The 23,831-nt window shown below is 36.2% G+C and overlaps 1 protein-coding gene across 1 annotated transcript; it reads left to right on the top strand.

Moving 5' to 3' along the window:
* The first annotated feature begins 1,635 nt into the window (after nucleotides 1–1,635).
* Hsc70-5 (Heat shock protein 70 cognate 5) lies at nucleotides 1,636–23,306 on the top strand. The gene is made up of 14 exons (XM_071591712.1): nucleotides 1,636–1,868; nucleotides 1,977–2,029; nucleotides 2,437–2,582; nucleotides 5,628–5,751; nucleotides 5,865–6,066; nucleotides 7,069–7,175; nucleotides 11,452–11,614; nucleotides 11,771–11,926; nucleotides 12,999–13,145; nucleotides 14,593–14,820; nucleotides 16,121–16,343; nucleotides 18,426–18,613; nucleotides 19,528–19,668; nucleotides 22,758–23,306. Exons 1-14 carry the CDS (start codon nucleotides 1,770–1,772, stop codon nucleotides 22,851–22,853), a joined length of 2,073 nt encoding a protein of 690 aa, XP_071447813.1. The 5' UTR covers nucleotides 1,636–1,769; the 3' UTR covers nucleotides 22,854–23,306.
* Nucleotides 23,307–23,831: the final 525 nt, after the last annotated feature.

Raw genomic sequence — 23,831 nt, 5'->3', positions numbered from 1 at the left:
GATACCTGTATTGATGTGTTGAAAGGCATACCCTTCAAGGTAATTGACTGAGACAAATTCGGTGTGGCATTGCACTTTGAAATATCAGCGATCATGTTGAAGGGTCTGAATCTAATCGTTACTTCTGTGTATTGCTCCCCTAATGGTGTAGTTGAACATTTCTGTAATCAACTGGAGCTAGTAATATCCCTTTTCCTGACTCTGAAAGCCATTATCATAATATAAGGATCTGAACATTGATATTACACTAAAAAAATGGCGATTGTCGGGTTCTTGAAAATCTATTACTTTCTTATAATTTAGGCTGGGCAAACAAACAGCCTACTCGATTTTCTGCCTGCTTAGATAATGTAATTGCCAATTGTGGTCCTGAACTGTAGAGTATAAGTGTTATTGACCATTTACTATCTGACCATAAAGGCATAACCTCCACTTAAGATATATTCCATATTTAAGAACATAACTTTATAAATTAAGTAATATTTATATTGAAATTTAATATGGTTGCACCATTTTTCAAAATGAATAAAATATTATTGCGTGTGCGTGTACAATTCTGAATATGTAGTTAAACACAGCATATTGAATATACGCTAGAGTACATGTGCACTAGTCATCCAGTGCCAACTGGTTATCATTTTAGTTAATTGATATTATTCTTGGAATGCCTTAAAAAGCGTTTTTCTGCAAATGTATTAATTGGTCTAACAGTTATTTGGAAAAAAAATAAGCTTGCATAATTAGGCGGTATTCACATACATGTACTCGTCACTTCAGTAATTAAAGCGCACGCACGCTGAGAGTTAAGAAAATATCATTCACATGCAAGGTACTCACGCACTTATTAATATCCTTTCTAATAGATAATAATAGCCTTGATAATTCAATGAATGAAATCTGTACGTCAAATTAATAAACATGGAGAAAATATATTTTATTTATAATCGACGAACTTGAGCGGGAAATGTCATTTCTTACAATATGACATGAACAATTTCCCCCGCATTCAGGAGGCAAGCAGGCTTATATTAACAGAGCTATCCGCGGTAGTTCAGACTTTGTAACTCTGAAACTTGATTAGCGCCCGGCAATGTGATTGCATTAGTCTGCATGTGATTGCAATACAATAGCGATTACAATAATGTCTTCTACATTCCAATGAAATTACATTAATCGACTGGTTCTTGGGACTACATGTATTTTTGGAAGAATCAACTAATTATCATTAGTTCCGCAAAATCTTAGTAACAAAAGAAGAACTTTAAAATGTTAATGAAAGAGTCAGTGCCTAATAAATTGCATTGGGTGCCTTCTTTCGGAATATTTACGTCTCATTTACTCTAATGAATGTAAAAAAACATACAATGAATAATATATAGTAGTGGCAAAATCTTTATGTCAATTATTGTCTTTAAATACATTTTGACTACTATTCCGAAGGTCAACTATCAAGCTGCTGACTAACAAAAGGTTACCGCGGACTTTATGACATTGTAATTCGATTCAAGAGCATTGGCTTGATCAACTTACTAATTTCACTGAAGCCAAAACTTTAAGGGTAAAATAAGATCAATTTTATAGTAAATTCGAACATTCCCGAATGTAACTACGTCACATTGTTGCGCACGAGGCCTGCGAAAAACGCAATTCATTTGGCCGTGGTTCACAGGATTCGTAGGAGACCCATTTCAGTGGAGTATTGCATCAGTGTTGCCGGGTTCGTCGAAAACTAGTAAAACTAATAATTTTGGTCCAATAATATATTGAAAATGCATCTCGCCGCTAGATTTATCAGCCGTAGTGCCCTGGAATCTACATCTTCTCTAGATGCTCTGGGGAAAAGAAATTTCAGTTCTCTGTTAAACAAGGTAACCATGCTTTTGTTTAAATGGATAAAATCAGTTACTTCCATGCCCGTAATAACCTTTTTACATAACTTAATATGCTTAAATAAGTGCATGACTTTTTATTTACAGAAACTTACTCCATCTCTGTATTCTTCTGTAAATGTCGTCCCATCAAGAACAAAGTAAGTATTTTCAAACTAAAGGAGCTTTTAATCGTAAAATGATATCATGTAGTTGAATTTAATCTCGTGGTGTAAGCGTATGATTTTTTTTAGAAGTCAGTTTCTTTCTTAGGTGTATTTAACTTGTAAAGTTAATGGTTTAAGGTTTTATGCTTTAAATCATGTGTGGAATCACTGCATGCATGGCCGACGTTCATCATTTTACAGTAATGTATTTGGTGTTTAAAAAGTGGTGTACTCAATTATGTGGTCTGTTAAACTTAAAAAGTTAATTGGTGATCGTTTGCTTCATAAGCAATCGTAGCTGGTCTTAGCCGTAACTTGGTAGGAAGTATTAAGAGTTAATGTGAGTTATCTTGAACGATATAGAAATACTGGCGCATTTATAAGAAACCTTCTTTTCATAGGTCCGATGGCGTTAAGGGGGCAGTTATTGGTATCGATCTTGGCACAACAAATTCTTGTGTGGCGGTTATGGAAGGTAAACAGGCGAAAGTCATAGAAAATGCTGAAGGGTCACGAACTACACCTTCTGTGGTGGCTTTCACGAAAGGTATTTATAGTTTACTTATAAATGTAACTTGCTGTGCTTTTAGTTTTTTAATAATCTATATCAATGTAGGCTATATTGGCAATTATCTCATTGTTGCACATGTTGGAAAGTAAAATGACGGTTCCATCATGGTGCATTTCACAAAATTTGTGTTCATTTGAGTCACACACAGAGGTACTGACAATTGTCATTTATTTGGAAAGAAATTCTGGCAGGATTTAACGTTTGTGTGCGTAAGCTAAGCGCTAGGCTAAGCGTAAGCTAGGACGTAGTGGGTGCATAATTTATGTTGTTATGGGCAAAACGTTGTATGAGACGGTTGACCCAAGTCCTAGGGAGGGCCTGACACTAATGTTTTCATTTTCTGGCCACAACATTCCTTTGAAGTACCTGTGTAAAAGGATTTTTCAAATTATAAGGCAAATTCATTGATAATATACCTTCTCTTTTTACTTGGACGGTATCATTCATAACTTAATTAATTGAGAGCAACATTTTATCATTGGTTAAACACACATTCATGTGTAATTTTGTATGCAACCACCCACAAATTTGCTATATTGTTGCAAGTTAATCAGCCTTCATTCTAGCAAGGTCTGTGTTAATGAAATTGGAGACTTTTGGGAAGCATTCTCTTGAGACTGGTTCTAGCTCAAAGCTGTACTACTCCTCTACCTTCAGGATTTTCATAATCATAAGGCATTGATATGGCTATTTTTGTTGGCAGTGTACTCTGAGCAACTCGCTAAAGTTTGCCCAAATGGGTCAAAGATAAGTTATAAATGACAAAACTTAATGTTATTGGTTGGTCTGATGACAGGAAAACATATCACTTAAACACATTTATGTACATTACCGCTGAAAGGTATAATATTTTTTATTATACCCAGGTTATAATAAAGCAGTGATGGCAACTGTATTTTCTTTATTTTGCAATTTCTGTCTGCCACTGACCTCCGCTCATCCTGATTCTTCATCTTCTAGTGCTGCAGCATAATCTGTCCCTACATTCATGTAGTGATTTTGAATGTATCCTACTATATTTCTATTTTGCTCCAAATTCTGCAGTACTTGCATCGACTTTATCTTTACAACCATTTAGAAATCCTTTACAGAATGTGTGAATTAAAGGAAGATATATAGAAATATATATATATATATATATATATATATATATATATATATATATATATATATATATATATATATATATATATATACACATATAGATACATATATATATATATCTTTGTATTATTGTTTTCATCGTTGCAGTTGCACCATTTGTTCCCCTCTCCCTCCAAACCCTGATTTTCTAAGGGATTGCATTTGAGTTAATTGTAACTGGCTAAAGATTTCCTGGGTGCAACTATAAATATCTGGTTTCATCAAGCATCAAAATATTCCTTAATGGAGAAGTCTTCGAGAATTTAAGGCAAGGCGGAAAGTTCATGCTCTCATCTCATGTAATGAAAAACGTAGCCGGATTCGCTCAAAAGAAACTTAAATGCTATTCTTTTTCTCACCTTAAACTTCTGCAACTGTGTCTAGCATTAGAGTTGTAATCAATTCCATTCACTAAAGTAATTGCCAGTGTCAGGTGATCCGAAATTGGTGCATTCTAAACTCAAGGTCTCTGTTTAAGCCAGAAAATTGGCTCCACATCCAATTTAATGTATTTATGATATACTTCCATTCCAGATTTTTCTTTTTCTTTAACTTTCTATTATCAAACAGTTAATAATTTTTCACTTTTTGTGAAATATTTGTCTTAGTTAAATTTTGAATTCCTAATTCTTTGATGGTGTTAGTTTTTAATCTATCACTGGTATCAACTGCTTGTAGGAGTTGAAATTTCACTTGTCATGAAATTGCACCATAGCATTCAGTTTTTGAGCCATTCATAGATTAGTTGGAATTTTTATGAACATACAAATTCATAATTAACAGTGCTACGGAAAAATGATCAAAAATACATAGAACTCATCAGTGATGGAATGTTTTCATAGAAACCAAGGAAAAAAGTCAGGAAATGGGAAAATATGCACAGATACAAGGGTATTAGAAACAGCATTAGAGATATTAATAGCTGAACATTCTCATTTTTAGTTTGTCATCAAATAACTCATTGACATAGATGAGTGATAGAACTTTCTTTGTAACAGTTTACACATTTTTGTTTTTAAAGTACAGTAATTGATAGCTTTAATTGATGGTGGTAGTTAAGTATACAATTGGGAAGCAGAATGGTGAGGCTCTCGCATGGAACAGGTTAGATTTTGGTCATTAAGGGGGATATTCTCTCATGTAACTATGGAAATTAAAAATTATGCCATAGGATCAGGAGGAAGTTAAGTCAACTAAGTATCAAATTATAATAAATTCATTTGCAAGCCCATATTTCTTGAAGGGATGTAATTTTCCATAATTTGTTAATTGCAGCCAAAGGAAGTCTTTGTGGGTCCCTCTAAATGGGGGCAGAGAACCATATATTAAGAGGTTAAGGGTGATTAGAAATAGGGTGTTACTGAAATTTCATTGAAAGGTCCATAATGGCACCACCCTTAGAACGGAGAGTGATAGGGACACATGATATATCCCCACAGGTATCTTGCTGGCAAATCTCATCAGTGATTCTTATGTTGAGTGTATTGCCATTTCTAAATGACAGGATCTGGATAACCAACCCAAATGTGGTTTCTCATCATCTGAAAAATGTTGTAGGGATTTATTTTCTGAAGATCGAAAAAAAAATTCATATTGTCTTTGGTATCAGTCTACCTAATATTTAATCTTATAGGGAATATTGCATCACTGTATTGTTTAGTTTTGATTTCAATAATTGTGTAGTAATCATTAACAGCATTATAGTAATTCAAAGATAATTTTCTTAAGCAATTCATTCACTTGATCGTACTGTTTTTGTCAGATAAACAAGAATTTTCATTTATTAAAAGAATTATTAATAGTTGTAATGAATGCCTTATAAAAGTGCTCTGCTAATCCCCCTAGACTTATGCCCCATACAATGTATATTAATTTCAGATGGAGAGAGACTTGTTGGAATGCCTGCACGACGACAAGCTGTGACAAATTCTGCGAACACATTTTATGCGACTAAAAGATTAATAGGTAGAAGATTTGAGGATCCTGAAGTGAAGAAAGATATGTGAGTCGAAATTACTTGTTAATCTATATAGGTTGTGTCATTACTTTGTCATTTTAAGATTTTCTAAGGTTGTATTTCAATCACTAACCTCTAACTTTAAACAAAAAAAACAGGAAAACAGTCTCCTACAAAATTGTTAAAGCTTCCAATGGAGATGCTTGGGTTGAAGGAAGTGATGGAAAAATGTATTCTCCCAGCCAAGTAGGAGCATTTGTTCTTATGAAAATGAAGGAAACTGCTGAGACTTATTTGGGAACATCTGTGAAGAATGCAGTTGTTACTGTTCCAGCCTACTTCAATGACTCTCAACGACAGGTATAAATTGACCTTATGATCATTGCTCTTTTGTCTGAAATATTAGAATTCATGCATTAATCGAAATTACCTTTTAAGCATTGAGAACTGGGAAAACCCTGTCAAAGTTGATTTTTAGAAACCATAACTGGCTTAGTCCTCAACAGTGGCCATTGTTGATTAAAATCCTGAAACTTAGCCCAGGTATTCACAAAGGTTTAAATAGTCAAATCAAATTACGTTGTACTGGTAAATGAAAGCTGGTGAGCTGTCAGACAAAGTTGACTGCACTTAGTCTGATACAATGGGATGTCAGTGCTTTTGGCTAAACTTTGTCAATTCAAGGGGCCCAAATGTGGCAATTTTTACTGCACCGAGAATGGCATAGATTCATTATTGGTTAGTAAATTTTGAATGTCTTTGCACGGGATGGAAAAAGTGTACATTTTATGTAAGAGTAAAAATTCATATGAAGTGTAAATATTCATATATTAAAAGCCAGATGTAAATGAGAATCTATTTTTTTATTGAAGTGATTCAATTTAATTTTTTTCACAATGTTAAATCAGTCATCATATTGTTGAATGATGACCTTAGGAAGACTATGTAGGACTTAATCATGTAAATTGTAGGGCAATAAACTGTGCTCAGTGCATTACTGATTTCTCCTTCTAAGCCATATTATATTAGGATTCCACTGTACTTATGTTGTAAAAATTTGTGGTTTCTTTTGTGATTATTTTCGTTTTTATTATTGTATTTTGTTCTCCTTGTTCTAGTTAAGCAACATTTATTTGCAATTATATTTCTCCGTACGCTCATCTGACATCCCTCTGAAATGTGTTCAATATCTTGACTCAAATACCTGGTTTCAGATCCATACTAACTTCCACGTACCTTTGAAATAATTAACATAAAGTATGACTGGTTGTTTCGCATTGCTTCCACAAATTAAATTGTTAATTATCTAAGTAGTATCTCCACAGTGCATATTCAATACATCAATAATGGATTTACTTACAGGCGACCAAGGATGCTGGTCAAATTTCTGGGCTTAACGTTTTGAGAGTAATAAATGAGCCAACAGCAGCAGCTTTAGCATATGGAATGGACAAATCTGAGGATAAAATGTAACTATACCTTTTTTAAAATGTCACTAAATTGAGTAACTTAGTATTATGGTGAGAAAAATAAATGTGCACTTTTAACAGATTTATTTCTAATGTACAATGCGATTCAGTTCACTGAACCATCTTCGGGTACAATACATGATTCACCATATCATGTGGTACATCATATTTATACTTGTTTGAGGAAGGGGGAGGGGGAGAAAAGAGTGAGGATTAAGGTAGGCGGGGACAAAGGGGTAAATATGGAAAATCCAAAGAAACAGGGAAACTAAAGAAATGGGTGGGTAAAAAGAGGGGGGGATAAGCTCCCTATAAAACAAGTGCTTGTCCCCCCTCCCCCCTCTTTTTACCTCTATCTTTCCCCCAATTTCCCTGCCTAACTTACTCCTCACTCTTTTCTTCCCACCCCCCCCTCCCTCCCTCTTTATTTTTCTCATGATGACGAACTTCCACTGCATCTCGCCTTAATCTGTGAAATATATTTGTATCATAAATTTAAGTGGCAAAGGTAATTTTTCAAAATCGTTGAACTTCTCATCAAGAACTAAGGTGACACATGTGATGAGCCTATTGTGACCTATTGATCACTAATAATTTAGAAATTCTGTAGAGAGTAAGCAGTATTAAAGTGCCAAACCTGAAGTGTTTTCATTTATGAGGAAATCAATTCTTTAAAGATATTTTGTATGTAAAATATTCTGCTAAAAATGCCCAGAACAGTTACATGTGTCTCCTGGTGTGCTCACAAATGTGAGAACTTAACCTTGCAAGGATCATTTTGTCAGGTTGAGAACAAAACTCAGATTCCTCTTATTTCTAGGTAAATGCTTTTCTTGAGGTCAAGACCTTCGCCAAGACTGGAAGGTCCAGATGGAGACCATGGAGTGTGTGGGGTAGAGGCACAGGGTATGCTGGGATGGGAATTAAAGATGGTGGTTAAGGGTGGGAATTTTAAATGATAAGAAAGCTAGTATACGTGTGGATTTGGGAGTTTTCACCTATATATTAGTGGCCGAAACAATAATGGATTCTAGGATGGTTAGGGAGAAACACTGATAGAATGAAATTGTGGGGATTTGCATGTGATGGGATAGAAAGATAAGAGTGTGAGGCAGAATTACCGGAGTTGGCACATGCATTCGCCTATGTAAAATGAAGTGTATCGTTTGCATGACATAGATAGGTAATGTTTTTCGAGAGGTAATTAGTGTGGTAACAAGGTGAGGGAGGTAATGAGGGGATGTGGGGAGCAGATCTGAGAAGCAGACATGTTTTACATCGGGGGCGATTGCAAGTAGGGGAAATAAATATGAGAAAATTTGTCGGGGGGGGGGCGGCACCAAAAACTTGGTGGATGGCAGAAGGTTTTTCAGATTGGTGGGTTGTCTGTATGTGAGAGAGTGGCATTAAGGATGAGGTAGCATTGTCATTTTCATGTAAAATAGGAAACAGTTCTTTAAGAAAGGTTTTCAGTCTGTGGGACCCGGAGGAAATACTACCTTGATCAAAAAGTTCCCGGAATAACCACCGTGTGGCGCTCCCATCGTTCCGATTTGAGTTCTGTTTTTTTTGTCAAATTGGTACATCTGTTGTTGATATTCCCTTTAAATCTTAGTGTCATAACTTGACATTTGCAAAAGTTACGGTCGGTTTTCGGTATGTCCATCAGTGCTTCCTGCGATTTTTCCATTACTTCCTCTCGGCTGCTAAAACGCGTTCCCCGTAATGGTTTTTTAACTCGATTGAACAGAAAGAAGTCACAGGGAGCCAAATCAGGTGAATTCGGTGGCTGTTGGATGGTATTTGTTGCATTTTTCGTCAAAAAATTACGAATAATGATAGCACTGTGCGACGGTGCGTTATCATGGTGCAAAATCCACGAGTTTTCTGCCCACATTTCTGGTCTCTTTCGGCGAATTGCTTCACGCAAACGTCTCATAACGCCCAAATAATACTCTTTGTTTACTGTCAGGCCTTCTGGCAAAAATTCATGATGCACTACACCGTTGCAATCCATGAAAACCGTCAGCATTGCCTTCTTTTTTGACTGAAAACGACGTGGTTTTTTTGGTCTCGGCTCATTTGGTGAACGCCATTCACTTGCCTGATGTCTGGATTGCGTGTCGTACTCATAAACCCACGTCTCGTCTCCAGTAATGATCCTTTTGATGAATGTGGGATCGGATTCAGCCTCGCAAATCATGTCTTTTGCGACGTCAACACGGTCTCTTTTTTGCATGAAATTGAGGTCTTTTGGCACCAACTTTGCTGCTACACGACGGAAACCCAAATCATTAACCACAATGTCTTGGGCGGATCCATAGGCAATGTTCAAGTCCTCCGCTATTTCTCTGATGGTTAATTTGCGGTTATTGACCAACATTTCTTTTACTTTATCAATTTTTTCACCGACTTTCGATGTCGATGGTCTGCCACTGCGTTCATCATCTTCGATTGACTCACGACCACTTCTGAACCGCTCGTGCCACTGGTAAACGACCGTTTTTTTTAGAGAATCGTTGCCGAAACACTTTTCCAACATTTCCAACGTCCGTGCGCCACCAAATCCGTTTTTTACGCAAAATTTAATACAAGTTCGTTGTTGCAAATTTAAATCCATTTCTGCAATTGTAAAAAATCGCCAACACACACAGAGATAGATGTACTCTTGGCTACGTAACTTTTGCAAATGTCAAGTTATGACACTAAGATTTAAAGGGAATATCAACAACAGATGTACCAATTTAACAAAAAAAACAGAACTCAAATCGGAACGATGGGAGCGCCACACGGTGGTTATTCCGGGAACTTTTTGTTCAAGGTAGTAGGTGGTACAAAGGTTGAGTCCTGCATCAGATGTTAGGTTGTTTTTCTGTGGTGTGAGAGGTCGGGTGGAGCATTGGATTTTACTTTGTAGGAGCTTTTTTGCATAACAGTGTTTGTGGAGTGCATGGTGTAGATTGTGGAAGTATTTTTTGAGGGTGGCTGTGTGTCACCTTAAATAATTTTATGGCTTCCATCGCCCCTACCTTATTTGGGTGATGCCTCATGCATGGTGCCATGCAAAAGTTTCCCAATACTTCCTTATTAGATTTAGCATTCTGATTTGGACGTAACCTTTGTTAAAGGCTCGTGGAGTTTCTGAATGGTTAACAAGCAGATTTTCAAATTGCCACTCAAGTTGGGCAATTTAGCAAACATGAGATGACCTTTCATTGCCTTGTGGTCAGGCAATGTGTTCCCTTCTCCTGTTATGTGCACAAATATAGGTTCCCTTCATTATCTTCTTCCCAAAGAGAACCATCTTGTCACAATTAAAGACACAATGTGGCGGGTAACACTCAAAGACACAATGTGGCGGGTAACACTCAAAATCTACAAGCTATCTGAAGTCCCTGGTGAAGTTCTCTGCTGCCTTAGACTTGTAGCTTGCTGCTTCACCATATCTCACAATGTCTTAGACGATGGTTCTTCTTGTTAACTTCTCAAACCACGCATGGCTCTCCTGAAATGCTTCTTCAGCTGTTGATGATCCAGACATCTTGTTAATGAGGTCGATAAAAATTGCTTTTCCCTTCTATTAAATTATATCCTCATTGATAGTGTCACATTGAAACTGCTTTCTGTTTATGCATTTGAGAAGCAACCTTCCAACATTGTTGAGATTACTTAACCATTTCATAGGCACTCCTTGTCATTCTATTTGTAGCTTCTATCTCCTTAATTTTCTTCTTGAAGAAAATGCAAATTGTTGGTGTTGACCATTTGTTGATGTGCGTACTAGATAAGCCAAGCTCACACCTTGTTCCCAATTTTTAATGATTTTGTTTTTAATTTCTACTGTTATTTTTATTCTCTTATGTCCTTTTTCTTCCGGAATTTTTCTCTGTGGTAAATTTTGAAACTATACACATAATATTATTAGATTTTGCACAAAAAAATCACTGGTATAATGTTTGAACATCAGTTTGGAAAATTATTTGTGCTCGTTATGCAAATTACTTACTGGTCGAGGTCCTCATTAAGTGACTCCACTGTATAATGTGGTATCTGATTTGAAAACTACTTGAAAAACCATTTTGTACAACCTAACTCAGCTCTGTATGAATGATATGAAATTTCATTGTAATCCATCTTCGTCATCACCCTCTGTATTTTCATTACACTAGGATCCTGAGATTTTAGTGGTTGGAATAAATATTCAAACTCTCACGCATAGTTAACATGGTTGTTGGTAGAATAATATTTTTTATGCTTAAATATTTTCTCCTTACAGAATTGCAGTGTATGACCTTGGAGGTGGGACATTTGATATCTCTATCCTAGAGATACAGAAAGGTGTATTTGAAGTGAAATCAACAAATGGAGACACATTTTTGGGTGGAGAAGATTTTGACAATGCACTGGTAGAATTTCTGGTTAAAGAATTCAAGAAAGATGTAAGTGTTAATGTTCCTCAAATTACTTAAAACCTTATGAAATGATTGTGATCATGAATATGTGCCTTTAAGTTAATGGTGGCCCACCACATAGACTTCTAGTTGCTTTTATAAGGACATGGTCCAATCTTATTAATTTATGGATTATCTTTTTAGCAAGGACTTGATATAACTAAAGATGCTATGGCAATGCAGCGTCTAAAGGAAGCTGCTGAGAAGGCTAAGACTGAATTGTCTTCATCCCTTCAGACTGATATCAATCTTCCTTATCTTACAATGGATTCTTCTGGACCAAAGCACATGAATCTCAAGGTGAGTGACTAAATCCATTTTGTGATGTTCAATAAGTATTTCTTTGGGGTCATATTAAGTGTCGGTGAAAACTTCAATCAGTGAATGGGATCTGCGTAGTTGAATTGTTACAGGCCTGTTTATATTTGCACAGGAGTTGCGTTGAGGATGTTCTATAGCCAGTGTGCATATTGATACATGTTTTCCATTGCCTACTTTTATAATCATCATGTTAACTATTGTAGATAGGATAATATTCCATCAGAAATAAGACTACAAATATGATGCATTAACATCACTATGAAATACAAAATTTTCAACTGTATGTTGATGAGTCAGAAAAGGAAAAATGATTTTGTCTTTGGATTAATAGAATGCGATTTTAAATCCATTCCAAGATGGGATACACAGCCTTTTGCAAATGATATATTCATGGTATCAAGCTAGTACAGGGCAAGATACTTTGCTTAAAACTTTCATTCATTGCGCAATTGATGTTGTAAACAGTTTTTTTTACTACACCTTGTGGGTGTTTTTATCTTCCATCATCAACAGCCGATTTTTGCCTCCACCATCCATTTACCTCCCTCTCCCTCCGAAATCCCAGCATTGGCATTCACCTTGACCACTCTCTCTTCCACCAAACCCGCTTAGCAAGTCTAGAAGTAGTGGTAGAATAAAATGCTGGTACCTGGATATCGAAATCCGTGAGTGAAACTATTGAGAAAGGTATCAGGAAAAGGACAAAAATCATGGATTACTGACAATGATTAAGAGGACTCATCACTCCTGCTCAACCAGATGCTTATCCGCATGCTTTTCATCTTCTTGATTTGAAATATGGGTATCAGATAGGATTTAAATTTCTTATTAAGATTCTCCATTTATCATTATAATTTTCTTGAAAAAATGACAGTTTTGGCAAGCTGTGCTCATTGATTTGTTGGATATATATGTTAAACAATATGCAATGTCATTTTAAATGATGCTCACCAATTCTTATGAACTTGTCAGTGGCCAGAAGATCATATGCACAAAACATTCCAATCATATCTTTAATGAATGAAGTATTTTTCTTGTTGATTTATTGCAGTTGACTCGGTCTAAAATGGAAAGCCTCGTTGGAGATCTGATAAAGAAAACCATATCACCATGTCAAAAAGCACTTCAAGATGCTGAAGTATCCAAATCTGACATTGGAGAGGTTCTTCTTGTTGGTGGAATGACCCGTATGCCAAAGGTAATTCTTCTTTTAGTTATTTGTTCTTTAGATCTCTTTTTTTACATCAAGTATGGTAAAAGCTGTTTTATCTGAAACTCCAGAAACGTAAAGTAAGACTTACAAAATGAATCTAAGAAAATGTTTTGTTTATTTGCTTTAGCATTATTTTATTGCTTTATATTTTATTAAATTTAAATTATTTTTTAGTTATAATGTAATTACTATGGGATAGGTTTGTCCAAAAAAAAAAGACAGGAGATTTGTAAACAAATAAATCTCAAGGCTTTCTAAATAACTTAATATATGCATGTTAAAACTACTTAAATTTCAAGCATCATCCTCATCAAAAACTGATTTTCTACAGATTGGATGGAAAATCAACCTGAATTCTTTTTAACAAAATTTTAATACATTTATTTTTTATGTTATTATAGTACATATTCAAATAATGTATGGTATCATTTTTTTCTGTTACATCTCACATTTTCAAGATTAGCTGCAACTAGATAAACTTAATCTACCAGATACTCTAAGCATCTTCTAAGCATTTCTCTTGAAATCATTAGTTTTCCATGTACTCATGTAAAGTGCATGTAAGCTTTTAACGATGTTCCTTTTTGATCAAGTTCTACCAACTAAACAACTAATGGAATTGCCATCTTTAAGAAAGGTCTAACAGAAGTAAGAACTGTGAATATCCCAATGGCTTTGAAGCGCATGAGTAATATGTACACCAGGAAGACCATACAATGCTGATCCCAGCTGTGGTAGGGTAACGGCCTCGCCTGTCAACCTAGAGGTTGCAGGTTCGATTCCTGCCTAGGTGGTTTTTTTTACCTATGGCTTGGGTGTATGTAATTGTAATATTGTTAAATCTGTGTAAAATGCTGTTTTTGGATTAATGCCAAATAAATTAAAACTCAAAATTTGTCCTGTTTGGCTAAGAATTGGTAGGTCAATGAAGTAATATTGCCTGAGAACTTATTTACCTCTGCTTAGAAATGATCCTGGGTATTTTGTTTCAATGCTATGAGGGGCTATTACAAAATTTTTATTAGAAGATATAAACTTGTGACAATTTTGGTAACTTTTTGGCCGTCATATTTCATTGGCTATTATATATATCACTGCTGTGTGAAATCATTGTGTGATCCATACATCCTGGCATAAAATTTACCCTATATTTTTTATCCTTTTTCATGTAGAGAAATGAGTTTTGGAGAAAATACTATGCTTGTGAACAAAGTACATACATACATGATAAACTAGAGGGAACTTATATCCTTTTTACTAATAAATTTAATTGGCGAAAGAAGGTTCACTCTTAGTCCATATGTAATTTCACAAGTGAAGTAACATGTGGAATGCAGCATGTTTAATAGTACCAGCTGTGTTTCTCTTTGTTTTTGTTATAAATAATCAAATTTTTCTAATTAAAAAGGTGTATTATGTCCTTTGTTATTAGGTGCAATCAACTGTACAGGATATATTTGGCCGTCAACCTAGTAGAGCAGTAAATCCTGATGAAGCTGTAGCTGTGGGAGCTGCAGTTCAAGGTGGTGTACTAGCAGGAGATGTTACTGACGTTCTTCTCTTGGATGTGACCCCCCTCTCTCTGGGTATTGAAACATTAGGTGGAGTGTTCACCAGACTTATTTCACGGAATACTACTATTCCTACAAAGAAGAGTCAGGTAAGTTTGGATGCAGTGAGTTAATGTTAAGCAATAGTATGCTGCCCAGAAGAGTATTTCTTGAAATGTGAGGATTGTGCCAAAAATCATGAGATTTGAAGCTACTGAAAGATTTGTAGAAGAAAATATTGTGATTTCAGAGCTTTGTTTACTGATTTAAAATGTGTTGCCCTAAATACTGCATTTTTGCCTTAATTCTTCAGGTTCGAAGGTACCTTTAATGTAGACTGTGAAACATCATTAGTTCAAACTTCAGGTTTTTTGGTACCTTGGTTTAAATAGTTAGCTTTGTCAAAACCAACTTAAAGGAAAATATCGTAACAATTCTGCATGTAATAATTCCTTTGATGTGGAGCTAGTTTCCTGGTATTGTTTTTCTGTAATTTAAGACAAGAGTTACAGAAGAGAGTAAGGCCAATAGTCATAACAGGATTGTTTGTTGAGGATACCGTTGTGAATTCCTCCAAATCTGAAATTCAAGGGAAATGACTCTACAAGCCACTGTAAAAATTACTATAAATCGGTGCATTAAAAATATTTACACTTTTTGTTATCAATATGACATAAAACACACCAATGAACCCGAAGGTCATTTTGGCAGGTGATGGGAGAGCTCACCCTATACTAAGCTCAACCATACAGGTATGTGACCTTCCCACATTGGGGTAGGGAGGCCAGTTCCTTTCCCTGTGCTGCCTCTGGTTTCCCTGGAAGTTCTGGTACTCAAAAAATCATATCATTTGGGTGAAGCTGAGGGTTCCCAGAGAGGCAATCCTGAGATTAGAATTCTGGCTCTCCAATCAGTAGCCCAATGCTCTACACCTGGACGATCATGTCTCTATAATATGGCATAAAATGCAGCTAAATTGGATCACTGTAGATCGTCGTGAAATAAATTTTCGTGTGGTAAATTTGTAAATAAAATTTATTTCATTGATCTTGCATTAAAGTTTTAAAATGTGCTACATATTTATAGGTTCTATGATTTTTTTAGAATATTCCTTTTATTTTCTAATTGATTCAAAATGCAGACTTCTGTAGCTCACAAAAAGCATGGATATTTACCAGTTAAGAGGCTACAATTAATAGCTGTAATATAAAGAGGCCAAGATCTGTAACGATGATTGATGGTTGTTGTTGATTGACCTTAAGTAATTTCTAGCAGAAAAGCCCATTGAGCTCAAACTTATTGCAGTAACCTTATATGTCTTTTTTAAAGTTGGAACTTTTTTGACATCTATTAATTTGATGTTGACACTTAACTGGAAAAGCATATGATTGTAAACAAAACATCTTGCAGGTTTTCTCAACTGCAGCAGATGGACAAACACAAGTTGAAATAAAAGTACATCAAGGTGAACGAGAAATGGCTGGTGATAACAAGCTGCTTGGGCAGTTTACTCTAGTTGGTATTCCACCTGCTCCTCGTGGTGTTCCACAGATTGAAGTTACATTTGATATTGATGCCAATGGTATTGTTCACGTGTCAGCAAGGGACAAGGGTACCGGAAAGGAACAACAAAGTGAGTTTAACATTTAATCGTTAACATTGCGTATATAATTCTTAAAAACTACTGCACATGCAGTAAAATCTTTTCAGTATGAAATTCTGATTCTAATTTAGCGGTATGAAAGTTCTTTGCACCGAATTTGCCATCAAAACTGAGGGTGCACTTCCTACTCTGGCTCTTCTTCTTACTATTTAATTCCTTCTTGGAAGGTATCCAGAATGATACTTGTGCTCTACTCTTCTTCTGCTTCCTGGACGTGGGTCGTCTTGAATAATTTGAACACTAGTTGAAGCTCATTAGGCATTCACACTAGAGCACTCACAATATTATGTTGTGCGTAATATGCTATCGCCCAAATGTCTTCTAGGTGAGAAATGTTTTCTCATGGCTACTGTTATTTGTTTCCCAAGATGTAAGATTCAAAACCTTAGATAATGTTTAATGACCCAAGCCAAGAAACATGCATAGATCCTAAAATAACTGGTGCAGAGGTTGAAGTAGTTTGCTAAATATGAATGATCATGAGAGTGACAAAGGTCAGTAGAAAAAACTTCTTTATAAAAACTGATTTCTTCATTTGTGTTAGGGTCAGTTTTTTTACTTTAAATTTTATATAATTCCAATTTACTTGGAATGAAACTTGCAAAATGTCTTCTAAATATTCCTGTAATGGGAATGTGAAGGGTATTTCTGTTACATTGAAGAATTGGTAAACTTAAGCTGTTTGCATCTGTTGCCTTATAAGTGCAAAAGGAGGTTCTTCCTATTGATCGCATTTAGTTGGTACCTTTGTACTTAAACATGCCTGCAACTTTTTTCTCTGCGTTGATAGCTGCGTATTTATCAGAAGGAACTGCACCCTGGCAGCATAGAACTCCATGATGCCTTTAATTCCATGTACAATTAGTTCTAATTTGAAGCTCAAGATAGATTGCATATGAGGCCCTTTCACATGCTTAATATTCTAATATCATGAATTCCTAATAATCCATCTGTGGTCTGCCTTTTCAGTGTAGTGCATAATAATGAAAGTTGTTTTATCTTAAAGAGAGAGAGAGAAGTTAGCTTCAGGACAGACTTAGTAGGAGTTACCTTTTTGTATGGCGATTTTACTTAAAATTCATCCATCCATGGTTTGTCCCAAAAGTAGTAGAACTTAATTGATTTGAAAAAAATATTGCCATAATTGATATTCACTCAAAAATCTTTGAAGTAGCACCCTTTTGGATCCACACACCACTGCCTGTGGGGTTTCCACGCCTGGTACACCTTCTGGAAGGTGTTGCCTGAAATGCTGCTAAACTCCCTCGTTACAGCCTATTGTAATGCTTACTCCAAGATGTGGTGATGTCCTTACAGCACGATTTGAGGCGGGAGAAGAGGATGAAGTCTGGGGGGGGTAACATTAGGATTTTAGGGTGGCTGAGGCAGGGTTGCCACGTTGTGCCGGGCCAGGTAGTCTACTTCTCACTCTGTTACTCAGAGAGAACTCGTAGTACTTCGTGCACACCTTTTTGTGCCTATATTTTTGGTAACAAGTCTATGCACATCACTTGAAGGGATGCCAAGTTCATCAGAAACCATGCAAACTCTTAAGCTAGGATCCCTGACTGACAAAGCCTTCACTCTTGCAAGATATTCGTCACTGTTTGAAGTTGAAGGGCATCCTGAACATTTGGCATCTTCAACATCTTCCTGAATCTCCCAAAACAACTTGTGCCACTCAAAAAAACCTGATCTACCCATTGTGTAGTCATCATAAGCTACCTAGATCATTTCATGAGTATCTTTCCTGGTTTTGCCTAGTTAAATGAAAAATTTGATGGCATAGTGCTGTTCCATTATATGGTTCATGCAGGAGCATAACAAGGCCATGTTATAGAGGTTTCGCAAACAAACAATTTGCACTCCGCAAAGGCTGGGAGCCAACTGCCACTGGCCTCCAGCCTTGCATTAGACTCCCCTCCCAAGAACCCAGCCAGAGAAATTGCCACCCATTCATCCGTCTATCCGGGAAAATATAAGTCATACTAGTTGCCAAATTGTATTGTATTGTTGCCAAATAATAAAAATTTCTTTCTCCATTGTTTCTAGTTGTAATCCAGTCTTCTGGTGGTCTTAATAAAGATGAAATTGAGAATATGGTGAAAAATGCAGAGCAGTATGCAGCTCAAGATAGAGTTAAGAAAGATCGAGTTGAGGCTGTCAATCAAGCTGAAGGCATCATTCATGACACAGAAAGTAAAATGGATGAATTCAAGAGTCAGTTGCCAGAGGATGAGGTACATTTCCTGGTTTACCCACAATAATTTTCTAATCATGGTGTGTCAGGCTATGACCTTACAACAGTTGACAAATAGATTTATCTTTCATTGCATTGCCTCGCAAATATGTTTATTTCAAATAGAGAGGTTTGTTACAGGAAAGATTGGAAAGGGTAACCTTTGGTATCATTAATTGCATTTGCATAGAAAAGAACCTCTGCCATAATTTTGGTCAGGCTCTCCTGGCAGGAGGGGTTACCTTGCTCTCCACACACCTCTTTCTATTCTTCTCATCAGAATTACCCTAAGATTGTTGCCAAATTTTTCTGCGTTTGATTTTTACATTCAGGTTTAGTGCTTGGAATTAACATATTTTTCATGCATTTGTTCATTCCTAAATTCACTGAAACATGCTCTAAAAACCAATTGAGTAAAGCATTTATTCTACATTCCAATTTTGAACCTGAAGTGTTATTGAGGGACATGCCGTTTTCTTAAAACAAAATCAATGTCAGGATGAGCAAAATTATTTTATAGTGCTACCTCTATTGTGTTATGCATTAAAAATAACAGGTATGCCTGTTGGTTTGAATGAAAATCTTGGTGTTAAATCCAAAATGATGTGGTTCAGTTCATGATGATTAAAAATGTGTATAGTATTTGTACAGTATTTGTATAATATAGCATTTTGTTTGATGTGTTACTTTCTTTGCGGCTTTTTCAGGCCTATCATATTCAGATATTTGATTTTTAGTTATATAGTCGTGGTCAATATTTAATGTCAAGTGTTGAACTCTTCGGTTATGTTAATTTTTCAGCCTTGTGTTTTGTGTTAAAAAACTACCTTATGGCAATGTAGACACTACAGAATTATTTCAGAATAATGCAATTAGTCGAAGAAGTAAAGTGCTAACATTTTTATTAATTTTTAGTGTACCAAATTGAGGGAGCAGATCACAGAAGTCCGTGATATTGTTGCCAAGAAGGACGAAAAGGATCCAGAGGAAATTAGAAAGGCAACCAGTGCACTGCAACAAGCTTCTCTTAAGCTCTTTGAAATGGCATACAAAAAGGTAAGTTTTATATAAGGGCTCTTAATAGAATTGATACCCCCTTAACCTCAAATCTTTTAAGGGCAGTAAGATTAAAAGAAATTATTTTTAATCATTCCTGTTACATGAAGTCAAATGAAGGGTTAAAGGGGTAAATATCTGTTTAGAAATTTGTTAAAGATCTGGAAGACGTTGGAATTCCATCACTAGCATCATAATTATTCCAGAATTGGTTTTTATCCAGGGTATTAACTCCTAATGTTGTTGAGAATTTCTTAAAATAATGAAATAGCATTTTGCAGCCTAGATTGTTACATCAGAATTATTAGCCTCCGTCATTATTTGAGTGTGCATTTTTTTATCAAAAGATCTTATTAAAAATGTTTTGACATATTGCGGTAAATACTAACCCTTTTTTTATTCCGTTAATGCTTTTCTAATGAATGTTGAAGTTATCATTTCTTTGTTCCAATGTGTGTTAAGAGTAAAACCTTATTTTGAAGTTGACTAGAGTCAAACAAATCACAATGAAATACATTGGATAAAATCAAACAATGGAAACAAAATCTCTTGATATATTGTATTTGGGCAGTGAAATGTTCCAAATATGTTTTCTCTATCTGTTCAGCTCTAAAACTTTTGTGCAGACATTTTAGTATTTTTTAAAGTAAGTTTTTTTGCCATAGCAGATACCATTTCCCTTAAGTTCCATTATCTGATGGGTGGATTATTCATTGGTTTAACAACGAGAGGGATTTGCTCTCCTCTCACCACCAAAGTTTCCTCGCCTCCTGTTTCAATGCGCGTCACTAATACTGCTTATTTGGTTTACCAGAAGAGTTGACCTTTCTCTCTCTCATAGTGTGCTGTAGCAAATCACTCCCATAGTGATTTGCTATATTAACTAATGAGCACAGTTGCCCTATGAGTCATTTCATTTATTTCTCAGTATTAGCAATCACCTAAGTCAGCAAATTTGTAAGCTGCACTCTAACAAATGTTTGAACAATCTTATATATTCCTGTGGAAACATTTTACAAAAGGAGAGTTGGTACCCCATTTATTTTATTTGGAATTATTTGTTTAATGTTCACTGTTTAAACACCATTTATTGTGAGGAAATTTAGATAAAGTTGTTTTTAATATTTTATAGGGAGACGTATTGTGACCTCTGAAAGAGCATTTCAGTCAACCATAAGATATTGTCCGTGAAATTCAAAGAGCATCATTGTCTTCTGTAGTGTTTTATACGTACTTGTTTTTTAATTGAAGCGGGGAAACTAATGTCAGCAGCTAGCATCTTATGACTGATGTATGCCTGACTTATTAGTTGGGTTAACCATGTAAAACAATGAGAATGTACAGGGTACGGTGCTTAAATCTGGATGAACAAAACTTTTGTTCAAAAGCAAATTTGTTTAAAAAAATTAAAATGAAAATCCTTTGATATACAAATTGTGGTATCTGTAGAGTAACATTACTCAATGTAACCCCCTTCAGCTGCGATGACCGCCTCCAATCTTGTCCTGAATCGATTGCATGCACTCTTTAACAGCACTGTCCATATTCGCGAATGCTTCTGCGATAGCAGTGCATAGAGAGGGGACATTAGGGTTCCTTGTCTTATTGGTAACTCTTTTGACTACGCTGCAAGTATAATAGTCGAGGGGGTTCTTTGATTTTTTCATCAGAAAAGAATCTGATTCACCCTGCAGCCTCATTTTTTAGGTACCACAATAGCAGGTTGCAGCGAGCTATCCGTTTTGTTCTGGTAGCCTCAGACTGCATGTGTCACACCTTTATTGTGTATGACCTGTATCTTAGGTCCTCCTCTGCCATCCAATGCGTTGTTTGCTTGCTAGCATTCAATTCTGATGCCAATTTCCTCAGCAATTGCCCCAGATCCTCTGAAATCAGCACCTGAGCCTCCTCGGCGACTGCCGCAGTTCGTGACTCCCATATCCTCAAAAGTTTCCTTCGCGGGTTAATGAAACCTTCCTTAGACTTCTCAGAAGCATTACCCTTGGTCACAATATGGTAAACAGCTGATCTGGGATACCCAAAGAATTGAACTATTTCACTGGGTGAACATCCAGCGCGAACACTTTTGATAATAGTGGCTCTTCGATTGTACTCCACACTTGTACGTAACATCTCAGCCATTTTGATGTTATGACTGTTTACTAGATGCCTATATCATTCAAGAACACAAATCACAACCTCCAGTGGAATTACAATATGGTGGGAAATTCAAATTGAAATTTGTCCAGATTTAAGCAACACACCCTGTATTGGGTTTTTGCTAGTGCTTGTATGTGCGACAGCCTATGATTGACGAACCGGTCTCACAACTAAGAGGAGTGCCGTTCCAAGTGGGGATTCCCAAATCTTGCATCACATTCAGGGCTTTTTTTGTTTTCCCTAATGGCAATTCCGGCTGGTGTAATACCACAGTAAAAACAGGAGGCTATGGCTTGTTATTGCATGAATTTAAAATAATACAAATTTTGCGAAAAAGCATGACAGTCTACGATGAATAAGGTTCAATTGCAGCAATTAGTCTCTTCCCTCTGATGGAGAAATAGTGGTAATGGCAGGGGTGCATTCATGTCAAACATGACGGTACTTCCACAAAGTTTCATCACATATACGAAACGAGGGTAGCATTAGCCTTTGAAGATATTTAGTGTACTCTTTATTTTCAGTTATCCCCTGGTGCCTTCCTGTTATTGACTGCAGATAATCTCTTGTCTATTATAGTATTTTTTGGAAGAGTATACTTCAACATATTTAACCAAAAAAATTTGTGTGAAAACTATGATCTATTATCGTAATTATAAAACATTGTGGCAATTCATTCACCAAGCCATCTTAACCCTTGTGTCCCTGATTTAGGAATCAATTGCAACTTTGCATTTTCATTTTCATCCTCCATTCTTTTATCATCTTGTTGAAATAGCACAAGTAGACTTAAGCTACACAAGTTTGATTAAAATTGCATTACATAATGCCTTCTTAAAAGGCATTGAGTTTACAAATGACTTTGCTATCCAGAATTTGAAATTAGGGAAATGGGTGGTATTTCCATTAATTAGTTAATCCTTTTACAGATGGCAGCAGATCGTGAAAGCACAAGCGGAAGTAGCACATCCTCGGAATCATCAGGTGATGCTGAAGGAAAAGAGAAGAAGGAGGATAAGAATTGAAAGACTTAAATTTTGCATTTGAGTAGCTGTATATTTTTTACGTATTGGTGTGAAAGTGATCAAGTGTGTGAGTAAATGCTGAGCAGATAACCATGAGTGAGTGGTGGACAGATGTGAGAAATGTTGTAGAGAAATAACTGAACAATGAAGTGCTATCGTCATCCCTTGTATGTGGTGATGATGATGGTGAGAGAGATCATATTTGGAGGCTGATAGTGATGTTGTGAGTTAGAATGAGTGGGAAGCACAGAATGCTTCTTTGATTTACATCATGTGTTGATGATAGTGAGGAAACTTTAGAACTTTGTTGTTTTTCCATTTATCTTCTTTTCAGTAAAGGAGATAGTTTAATTTTGGGATCCATAAGCATTTTGAGTTCTGTTCAAAATGCTTGAATTAAAAAAAATTTAATCGATATTAATAAAATGTATTGGAGGGAGTGTGAATATTACAGTTGTGCTTCTTTTTTCTTATCAATCCTCTTGTTCTCTGATTTGAGCCAGGCAATGGGGCTGCTGGTAATTTTCTTCGTATTAAGTGTTAGCATCTGAGTATTTTTCATAATGTAGTGTGGGTTTCTCGGAAACCCACGCTACTATTTGTTAACTCTCCCAAGCATACCAGACAATGTATGTAGCGCGGGTTTCTCAGAAACCAAGTCAAGACAATGTCCGCTACCGTCTTTTCTTGTTGCTACAATGTTGCCACTATGTAGGGACTCAGAAGTCCCTCCCCCGAAGGCGCGATCCCATATAAAGCGAGACGCTCCTGAACCAGGGCCCCCTATTGCCATTCCTTACCGATTCCTCATCCGATACCCTGTCTCTAGGCCCGTCGGTCGAGACACCAGAGATAGCCTTGCCCAATTCGCTCGTCCCTACTCCCCGGTGCCTGAGCCCTATTGCTTAAAGGGTTAAGTAAAAGACGCATAAACTGAAATGACACCACTCATTCTGTGCTACGCTCCCACCAATGATG

This window comes from Hetaerina americana, unplaced genomic scaffold (assembly GCF_022747635.1).
Source record: "Hetaerina americana unplaced genomic scaffold, ioHetAmer1.1.p SCAF_5, whole genome shotgun sequence".
Lineage (NCBI taxonomy): Eukaryota > Metazoa > Arthropoda > Insecta > Odonata > Calopterygidae > Hetaerina > Hetaerina americana.
Note: the sequence above shows the minus strand (reverse complement) of the source record. Positions and strands in the feature narration are given on the sequence as shown.

Bases quoted from the DNA above. Each gene is read 5' to 3' on its own strand.
- Hsc70-5 (XM_071591712.1), top strand. From the start codon at position 1,770: ATGCATCTCGCCGCTAGATTTATCAGCCGTAGTGCCCTGGAATCTACA. The intron at 5,752-5,864 runs GTGAGTCGAAAT...CAAAAAAAACAG, and splicing joins CCTGAAGTGAAGAAAGATAT to GAAAACAGTCTCCTACAAAA. The intron at 13,146-14,592 runs GTAATTCTTCTT...CTTTGTTATTAG, and splicing joins GAATGACCCGTATGCCAAAG to GTGCAATCAACTGTACAGGA.